General features: G+C 41.3%; 1 protein-coding gene across 2 annotated transcripts; it reads left to right on the top strand.

The window, feature by feature from the left end:
* Nucleotides 1–372: 372 nt before the first annotated feature.
* LOC115165125 (trichohyalin-like) lies at nucleotides 373–10125 on the top strand. 2 transcript variants are annotated; one of them, XM_029718162.1, is made up of 10 exons: nucleotides 373–546; nucleotides 1374–1400; nucleotides 3416–3748; nucleotides 4173–4178; nucleotides 5383–5457; nucleotides 5732–6337; nucleotides 6524–6592; nucleotides 6719–6793; nucleotides 8170–8247; nucleotides 8342–10125. In XM_029718162.1, the coding sequence occupies exons 2-10, from the start codon at nucleotides 1379–1381 to the stop codon at nucleotides 9703–9705; spliced, it is 2628 nt and encodes an 875-aa protein (XP_029574022.1). In that variant the 5' UTR covers nucleotides 373–546; nucleotides 1374–1378; the 3' UTR covers nucleotides 9706–10125. The 2 variants fall into 2 exon arrangements, with proteins under 2 accessions (XP_029574022.1, XP_029574023.1); XM_029718163.1 differs by lacking the exons at nucleotides 373–546; nucleotides 1374–1400; nucleotides 3416–3748; nucleotides 4173–4178 and adding an exon at nucleotides 4185–4450 and having other exon boundaries at nucleotides 4494–5457.
* Nucleotides 10126–10379: the final 254 nt, after the last annotated feature.

The raw sequence follows: 10379 nt of genomic DNA, 5'->3' as shown, positions 1-10379 counted from the left end.
TGATAGAAGACAGCACCATGCTGTATGACAGCATAAACCCTCTAATGTTGGTCACTAATTAACAAAGTCACAAACCCTGACCATTTCTACATTTTACCAGACGCTCTGTAGTGAGTCCATTCATTTTCCTAATTTTTTTGTAATTGAAACCACAACTCTGACATTGCAAGCAGTATGCTCTACCAACTGAGCTACATTCTTAAATTCTGATTTTAACCTTAACTCACACTGCTAACCTTATGCCTAACCTTAAACTTAAATTAAAATCAGAAATGTACATTCTTGTTTCCATGATATTTTACGATAGGCCTATAGACAATTTGGACTTTGTGTCTGGGTTTTCTATTAACCAGAGAGGCTGGGGGGAGGAGTTTACTCCAAATACCTGTGCAAAGGTGAAAGTGAAAGTTGTGTCTCAGTATAGACCTGAGGTGTAGATTGTTCTGTAAAAACATGTAGATATGCACATATAGTGACTATTAGAGTGGTTATGGATTTAAATCAACTATTTTGAATGTGAAGTGGAGGACGTGAAGACCAGTAAAGGTAAGAGGAGATCTCAGTATATTTCACTTTCCAAACTAGACACAACAGTCCTGTTTTAAAACAACGAGGACTGGAGAAAGAGGAAGTGATGTTTGTATCTGTGTGATTGAGCAAAAGAGAGAATTTGATGAATGGTAATGACACAGGAAGCGGTGCAGGTCCTAATCCAGGCACTTGTCATCTCCCGTCTGGATTACTGCAACTCGCTGTTGGCTGGGCTCCCTGCCTGTGCCATTAAACCCCTACAACTCATCCAGAACGCCACAGCCCGTCTGGTGTTCAACCTTCCCAAGTTCTCTCACGTCACCCCACTCCTCCGCTCTCTCCACTGGTTTCCTTTTGAAGCTCGCATCCGCTACAAGACCATGGTGCTTGCCTATGGAGCTGTGAGGGGAACTGCACCTCCATACCTTCAGGCTCTGATCAGTCCCTACACCCAAACAAGGGCACTGCGTTCATCCACCTCTGGCCTGCTGGCCCCCCTACCTCTGCACAGTTCCTGCTCAGCCCAGTCAAAGCTGTTCGCTGCTCTGGCACCCCAATGGTGGAACAAGCTCCCTCACGACGCCAGGACAGCGGAGTCAATCACCACCTTCCGGAGACACCTGAAACCCCACCTCTTTAAGGAATACCTAGGATAGGATAAAGTAATCCTTCTAATCCCCCCCCCCTTAAAAAATGTAGATGCACTATTGTAAAGTGGTTGTTCCACTGGATATCATAAGGTGAATCCACCAATTTGTAAGTCGCTCTGGATAAGAGCGTCTGCTAAATGACTTAAATGTAAATGTAAATGTAAATATGAATGTTTTCTCTTTTTATTGCAGCTAAAATGGCAGAGTCCGGAGTTCACAGTAAGTCGCCATGCTATAATTAATGATTAACTTTTCTTTCATGTATCTGGGAGAACAGAACTAAACCAACTATTGAAAATGAAATCTGTTTGTGGTTTTATTTCTCTTTATGTGTAAATGTGTGTCTGGATGAAATGTGTTTGTAACATGAGGAGTTGTAACTGAGTTTGTGTCTGTGAGAAACAGCTCTACTGCTCCACAGTGACCTCTCCCTCCAAACATCTCTTTATTATAGAACCCATTTAATCCAGTCGGACACAATACGGAACAAAATAAACCTTTTGTACTTTACTGGCTCTAGAGAAGTTAAAGTTGTACATATCATCAAATAAGTTGGGATCCAGAGTGGCACAGCGATCTAAGGCACTGCATCTCAGTGTGAGAGGCGTCTCTACAGACTCTGGTTCAATTTCAGGCTGTATCACAACCAGCCATGATTGGGAGTCCCATAGGGCGGAGCACAATTGGTCCAGCGTCGTCCGGGGTAGGCTGTCATTGTAAATAAGAATTTGTTCTAAACTGACTTGCCTCGTTAAATAAATAAAATATGTATCCAGAGCAATTAGGATTAAGTGCCTTGCTCAAGGGCATATCAACATTCCTCAGGGATTCAAACCAGCGACGTTTGGGTTACTGGCCCAATGCTCTTAAGTGCTAGGCTACCTGTCAATCAGTTCTGACTAATGGGAAAATACAGTGCCTCTAATTTATTCTATATATTTAGTGATAGCAGATCCTTTTCTTTCTTCAGTAGATTTAAGTTGAGTTTGGTTCAGGATATACTGGCTCAAAATGATGTTACAGATGATTTTACCATTATCCATAAACCTTTACTGATGTTTAAATCAGAGATTTTTACTGTAAAACATCATATGTTGTTATTTCAGGGGGAATAGGCCATGTATAGACCCATAAACTGAATTAGTATAATAATTGAAGTAATATTTAATGTTATTAGGTTTGTTTAGTGTCTCTTGCACAATGGTAGACCTGGTTAGTATGAATGTTGAGGCTTGGACACTGGGGTAGACCTGTTTTATATGAGTACGCCCATGGATTTCCCTGGTTTATAATGGGGTGTAGGGATACACAAGGTTCATACAGGTAATGGGGCTGGATGGACGTCTATTGCCCATTCAAATCCTTTCTGGCAACAACGTTTGTGGTATAAAGAAGAGATTGGGGCTGGGGCACATGTGTTATACCACTGTAATATTAGTTTATCTATGAAATGATTAGTGTATACAGGTCAGATGTCACAGGACTAAAACATGCTGATAACAGGGTTGGGGTGTGCAGTGAATAGCTGGATATAGGTTACTGTTGGTGACTTGGGGAATACAGGCCTAAGGAAAGTGGGTAACAGGGCTGAGATAGGAAAGTAACAGGGATGAGGTGTATTGACAAAGGAACTGGGGTCTTGACTAACACACAGGTCATTTAGGGCCAGGATATGCCTGTATCTGTACTTGATTGTATAGATTGGAGGGTATTGGCATGTGGGTGTTAGGGTTAGGGCATGGGGGTAACAGGGATGGGGTGTGTGGGTCATTGAGTTTAGGTGTGTGGGTAAGTGGGCTGAGGTATATAGATATTGAGGTTGAGGAATAGGGGTAAATATCTGTTCATGTTATTATAGACAGAGCACTCTGTCACAATTGTGACCAAGAATAAAACATACTTTTAAATAAATAAATAATCAAAATGGATGACATGTTAGGCTTACTAGTGGCATAAGATTTGCATAGTGGCATGTCTGGGAAAGATGTGGGAACAAATGGGATAATATCATTCTAGATTGTAGCATCACATTCTTCTATGACATATATACTTTCCTTCAAATGAATATGTCTGTCTGGGATTGTGTGTGTTGTATTTTAGAATTGACATGGTCCTGGTAGTTGTATGTCTATTGTAGTTTTTCATTCAGCTGTGTTTATAAATGTACTGAGAGTATTTGTGTTCCTGACACAGATGATGTCATTAAACATGAAATGTTCTCTCTTTCTGAACAGCTCAGTTTAAACTCACCTCAGAAGACAATGTGTGGGCTGTTGTTGGTGAAGAGGTCACCCTCCCCTGTCACCTCTCACCTGACACCAGTGCTGTTGCCACGACGATCAGGTGGTCTAAAGAGACAGAGTGTATTTACCTGTATCAGAATGGCCAGGTGACAGAGAGGAGTGGCTATGAGGGCAGAGTGAGTCTGATCACCCAGGAGCTGGAGAGAGGCAACGTGTCTCTGAGGCTGAGAGACTGCAGGGAGTCAGATAGAGGAGACTACATATGTCAGGTCATCCATGGAGAACAGAAGGGGGAGGCTGCAGTGGGTTTAAGGGTCAGAGAAGGTAAGTGTTCTAGAACTCCAGTAATGTTTCTAAACACATAAACAACAACAATAACAACCAGTCTCTTTCCCTGTACAGAACACTTATACTTTCTCATGTAGGTAGGAGTTCATAGTAGGAGTTACAGATGAATAGACTAGATTCATTCTGAATATCAACTAGTTACAATGCATTTTACCATCACTCTGAGCTTTGAGCTTGTCCTAAAGCATTAGAACCATTCCAACATTACTGTCACGTCCCTTGATTGTCATTAGTAATGAATGTGATGAACACTCATACCCCTCTGATGTATATCACATCACTATGGTATTTGAGAGGATCATGTGACAGATGGTGATTTGAAGGTAATGATAATAACTAATACATTCTGTTTTACATGATCATTATTCATGACTCTCCATCTTGGATAATGGATGATCAGAATGGGGTGAGTAATTACTTATTTGTCTGTTTTGTTTATTGACAACCAATAACACAAGACAAAGAACAGACCAGAGTGTTAATCTGATACTACAAAACTATAGGCCTTGTGAACAGCAGTGTGTCTTCTTCAAGGCTACAAATTAAATCAGTTTCTTTACATTTATCAATACTCTCCCCAAATGTTCTCAAGGTAGGTTGGATTAAGATGTATAGATGTTCTTCAAATTATCCAGAATTTTCATATCATAGATCTCCCACAATATATCTGCCATAGAGGTTAATATTCATATAGTCCCCCCACAATATATCTGCCAAAGAGGTCAACATTTCACATAGTCCTCCCACAATATATCTGCCATAGATGTCAACATTTCACATATTCCTTCCACAATATATCTGCCATGGAGCTCAACATTTCACACTCCAAAATGAACTTGAATCAACTTGAATTCAGTTTGATGTCCTAGTATGAAGCATTCTGTGATGTTTAGACTGTTCCAATAGTAGCACTGCTTTCATCCCTTTCCCTAGATGTACATTAGTAATGAATGTGATGAACAGTCATATCAATATGATGTATGGTATTTCATTAAATTATGCAATGAGACAGAAATTCAATGAACAATAATAACTAATGCATTCTGTTTTACATGATCATTATTCATGACTCTCCATCTTGGATAATGGATGATCAGGACGACATGAGTAATTACTTATTTGTCTGTTTTGTTTATTGACAACCAATAACACAAGACAAAGAACAGACCAGAGTGTTAATCTGATACTATAAAAACTACAGGCCTTGTGAACAGCAGTGTGTCTTCTTCAAGACTTCAAATTAAATCAGTTTCTTTACATTTATCAATACTCTCCCCAAATGTTCTCAAGGTAGGTTGGATAAAGATGTATAGATGTTCTTCAAATTCTACTGAATGTATATTCCATAGAACCCTGCCTCCTGACACAATATCCTGTATCTGCCATAGAGCCCAATGCTGGTTATCACTAACAATGAACATAATCATCTGATCAGAGATAGGCCAATAACAAAACAACATTATTTATGAAGTTAACCAGATCTCATTGGTGCCCACAGTCTCTACATGAGGGAGGCTTGAGTGACAGGAGAAATCTGATTGGTCCCGTTTGTTCTGTGTATAGTGATGTAGTCTACCACACAGAACTCACCTCTCTGTTTTACACCGTAGCCTCAGGATCACAGTATTTACAACATGAGACCCAGGAGGACAAGCTGAAGAGGGAGGCATCAGCTGGTGAGCTTGGTAAGTATGAGAGAGTCTGGAGGAGAGAGGATTGAATCAGGGAACATGAGTGATGTCATTCAGTTTTTCAGACTAATTCATTTGTAATGTATCAAATAGTCAATAGACCAGTTGATGATTGGTTCAGCTCAGATAACTGTTGACTGTAGGAAATACTTACAAATAAATGTACCACCTCCATCAAATGATAATGTCTTTATAGGCATACTATTGGATGAATTAATATATTACTTATTCAAACAACCAACTAAATATGTTAATTGCTCTCTATCAGAGTTGAAGATGGAAGAAAAAATATTAAGACAGGAGAAGATAAAACAACTAGAGGAGAAAGACACACAACTGGATGATATGAACCAGGAAGTGAGAGAGAAAGAGAGACTCCTGGAGGAGAAGAACCAGATAATAGGACAGAGGGAGAAACTATTAGAAGAGAAAGACAAGCAACTGAAAGAGAAAGACAAGCAACTAAAGGAGAGAGACATTCAACTAGAGGCACTGAGAAAGAACCTGCAGGACAAGAACAGCCAAGTAGAGAACTTCAGAGTCCTACTGCAGGACAAAGACCTTCAACTAGAGGACAGCAACCACAGACTGGGAGAGAAGGACAGACTACTGGAAGAGAGAGACAAACAGCTGGAAGAGAGAGACAAACAGCTGGAAGAGAGAGACAAACAGCTGGAAGAGAGAGACAAACTACTGGAAGAGAGAGACAAGGTACTGGAAGAGAGAGACAAACTACTGGAGGGAAAAGATAATGAACTAAAAGAGAGGAGGCAGGAAGTAGAAGAGAGAGAGAACCTACTAGAGGAGAGAGAGAAGCAGTTAAAGGAAAGAGACACACAGGTGGAGGATGTCAACAATGAAAATGCTGAACTGGGTGAGATTATTCACACCATTAATACATTTAGTCTTCTGTACTTTCCTCAATTCTCAGGTTATTGTCGACTCTCCACTGAGTTGTGAATATTGTTGTCCATCACTTCATACTTTCCCTCTGCATCATATTTCTGTCTAAAGTCTTTTAACACAGAATTCAGATCCTAGTCCTCCTTTGTTATTTCAGCTCAACAGATATGTGATGTGAAGACTGAGGTAGAGAGACTGAGAAGAGAGATCTCAGCCCAGATAACTGGTGAGTGAGATATGTGATACTTAACATTTCAATAGAAACCCAGAACTCCCCTTCAGTAGGTCTATGTGCCTTCATGTGTCACTGAGGTAAATGTTCCCATTCTAAATGGTTCTTCTATTATTTTAGAACATGGAGAGACGTCAGATACAGGTTCCATACTCCCAGTCAGGAGGAGACAGAGCATGGACTTTCCTCTATCCAGTGAGTTATCAATATTGTCCTGTTATCTCCTACTGTTTCTAGTCTATAGTGGACCATCCTCCACTTAGTGAGTTATCAATATTGTCCTGTTGTCTCCTACTGTTTCTAGTCTATAGTGAACCATCCTTCACTTAGTGAGTTATCAATATTGTCCTGTTGTCTCCTACTGTTTCTAGTCTGTAGTGGACCATCCTTCACTTAGTGAGTTATCAATATTGTCCTGTTATCTCCTACTGTTTCTAGTCTATAGTGGACCATCCTTCACTTAGTGAGTTATCAATATTGTCCTGTTATCTCCTACTGTTTCTAGTCTATAGTGGACCATCCTCCACTTAGTGAGTTATCAATATTGTCCTGTTATCTCCTACTGTTTCTAGTCTATAGTGGACCATCCTCCACTTAGTGAGTTATCAATATTGTACTGTTATCTCCTACTGTTTCTAGTCTATAGTGGACCATCCTTCACTTAGTGAGTTATCAATATTGTCCTGTTATCTCCTACTGTTTCTAGTCTATAGTGGACCATCCTCCACTTAGTGAGTTATCAATATTGTCCTGTTATCTCCTACTGTTTCTAGTCTATAGTGGACCATCCTCCACTTAGTGTGTTATCAATATTGTACTGTTGTCTCCTACTGTTTCTAGTCTATAGTGGACCATCCTCCACTTAGTGAGTTATCAATATTGTCCTGTTATCTCCTACTGTTTCTAGTCTATAGTGGACCATCCTCCACTTAGTGAGTTATCAATATTGTCCTGTTATCTCCTACTGTTTCTAGTCTATAGTGAACCATCCTCCACTTAGTGAGTTATCAATATTGTCCTGTTATCTCCTTCTGTTTCCAGTCTATAGTGGACCATCCTCCACTTAGTGAGTTATCAATATTGTCCTGTTATCTCCTACTGTTTCTAGTCTATAGTGGACCATCCTTCACTTAGTGAGTTATCAATATTGTCCTGTTATCTCCTTCTGTTTCTAGTCTATAGTGGACCATCCTCCACTTAGTGAGTTATCAATATTGTCCTGTTATCTCCTACTGTTTCTAGTCTATAGTGGACCATCCTTCACTTAGTGAGTTATCAATATTGTCCTGTTGTCTCCTACTGTTTCTAGTCTATAGTGGACCATCCTCCACTTAGTGAGTTATCAATATTGTCCTGTTATCTCCTACTGTTTCTAGTCTATAGTGGACCATCCTTCACTTAGTGAGTTATACATGTTGTCTCAAACTGTCATCAATCTTGATATTCTCTATTTTCTCCAATAATCTATATTTCACTATGATGTGTAATGTATTTGTATTTTGTTTATACTATGTTTTAAATGTGTCTCTGATGAGTCAGTGTGTTGACCAGTTCTCTATGTTGTGTTACAGTGGGAGGAGAGACCTCAGATACAGACCCCACACTTCCACTGAGGAGGACAAACAGCATGGAGATAATTCCTCCAGATAGTGAGTTATGGATGTAGATTATATTATATTTTGACACTGTTGTACATCCTCCAGAGAGTCAGAGTGTTGATCAGTGCTGTGTGTTGTGTTGCAGTGGGAGGAGAGAGCAGCAGTCCAGACTCCCCAGTGTCTCCCAATGTGTCTGAGCTGAGACTGGTGCTGCTGGGGAGGACTGGGGCTGGGAGGAGTGCAGCAGGAAACACCATCCTGGGCAGAGAGGAGTTTGGGGCCCAGGCCAGCCCCTCTGCAGTGACCCAGAGGAGTAAGAGGAGAGAGGGGGACGTGTGTGGGAGACGGCTGGTGCTGGTGGACACTCCAGACTGGTTCTGTCCTGGACTCTCTCTGGAGGAGATGAGACAGGATGTGGGGCTCTGTGTCCGTCTGTCTGCCCCGGGACCCCACGCCTTCCTCCTGGTCATACCAGTGGAGCCCTCTAAGGGGGAGGAGAGAGGGGTGCTGGAGAGAGTAGAGGTGATGTTTGGGGAGGGTTTTTGGGAACACACTGTGATTCTATTCACCCATGATGATGGCCTGAAAGAGCAGAGCATTGAGGAGTTTCTCCAAGCAGGAAGTCAGGACCTCCAGCAGCTTGTAGAGAAAATTGGGAGCAGGTACCACTTCCTCAACATTAAGGACAGTGCCCATGGCACTCAGGTATCAGAGCTGCTGGATCAGGTAGAGGAGATGGTGGCAGGAAACAGAGAGAGATTCTACAGCAGTCAGACCTACCAGGAGGCAGAGACCCAGGTTAGAGAGATGGAGAGAAAGATCCACAGAGAGAGAGGAGAGAGGAAACAGAGGGAGGATAGAGACTTGAGAGAGAGGCTTGAGAAGGAGTTGCAGGACTCTCTGATAAAGATGGAGGGAGTGATCCAGGAACATGCGGGAGTATTCAGAACACTCAGTGAAAGAACCAGTGAACTGGAGAGACAGGTGAAAGAAGAGAGGGATGAGGAGAAGAAAAGAGAGCTGGAGAGGGAGCTGAAGAGGGAGTCTGATAGGAGGGAGGAGATGGAGAGAAAGCTGGCGAGATTTAGAGAGAAGAGAGAGAATGAGAGGAGGGAGATGGAAGAGAGACACAGACAGGAGACAGCAGAGATGATGGGGAACTATGAAGGAGAGGCCAGAGTTGAAGCAGAGAGAAACCTGATGAAGTTAGTACTACCTGAGTTACAGAGGAACATCATGATCTCACAGACAAAGATGCAGAGAGAGTTCAGCAGACAGATGGAGGAGAAGAATAGACAGATGAAGGAGAAGGATAGACAGATGAAGGAGAAGGATAGAGAGATAAAGAGACTGAAACAGAACTCAGAGGAGGTCTATATATCCAGTGGGACGAGCAGGCAACATGTACAGCGAGAAACAAATGGAATTAGAGGAGGAGGAAGAGAGGGAAGAAGGATGAGTTGGATGAGACAACTGCTTTGTGTAGGGGTTAGAGAGGAGACTAGTTAGAGACAACTGTTTTGTGGAGAGGTTAGAGAGGAGACCAGTTAGAGAGAATCCCACTGTATTTTCCTACACTGTGAGAGAAACATAGGTGTTGTTAACTTTAATGGGTTACAGAGTTAATGTTTACAGTTAATTCATTGAGCTGTATCTAAAGATATTTTCTTTACAGATATTTACATATGTAATTGTATTAGAATTTGTGTGATGGAGATTGAGAGAACTACATACATATTTTTGTCGTATTGGTTAGTATTGGATTACGCTATTGACTGCAAGTTCCAGAATGCCTTGCGGCAGGAAGTAAGAGGAGCCAGTGATTATCCTGACTTTCACCAGCAACTTTCTTTTACTGTTTTGTAGAATCTAAAGTTGTTAGATGTAACGTGAACAAGTAGTATTACTAAAAGAAGCTTTAATTTCAAACCCGACGTCCCGAGTCATTACTTTGAAGATAGTTATTCTATAATAGGAGTGTTATTATTTTACCACAGTCACACTGTTGTTTTCTATTTGCTGACCTCTATCAATCAAAGCCAAAGAACACCAAGGTAACCTGCCTAAATGACTACCGACCCGTAGCACTCACGTCTGTAGCCATGAAGTGCTTTGAAAGGCTGGTCATGGCTCACATCAACACCATCATCCCAAAAACCCTAGATCCACTCCAATTTGCGTAC

This window comes from Salmo trutta, chromosome 27 (assembly GCF_901001165.1).
Source record: "Salmo trutta chromosome 27, fSalTru1.1, whole genome shotgun sequence".
In the NCBI taxonomy this organism is placed as follows: Eukaryota; Metazoa; Chordata; class Actinopteri; order Salmoniformes; family Salmonidae; genus Salmo; species Salmo trutta.
The sequence above is the reverse complement of the archived record's forward strand: the minus strand, read 5'-3'. Positions and strand labels throughout refer to the sequence as shown.

Excerpts from the sequence above, each read along its gene's own strand:
- LOC115165125 (XM_029718162.1), top strand. The coding sequence starts at position 1,379 with ATGGCAGAGTCCGGAGTTCACA. Across the intron at positions 5,458-5,731 it reads GGCATCAGCTGGTGAGCTTG|AGTTGAAGATGGAAGAAAAA; the intron begins GTAAGTATGAGA and ends GCTCTCTATCAG. Across the intron at positions 6,593-6,718 it reads GATCTCAGCCCAGATAACTG|AACATGGAGAGACGTCAGAT; the intron begins GTGAGTGAGATA and ends CTATTATTTTAG.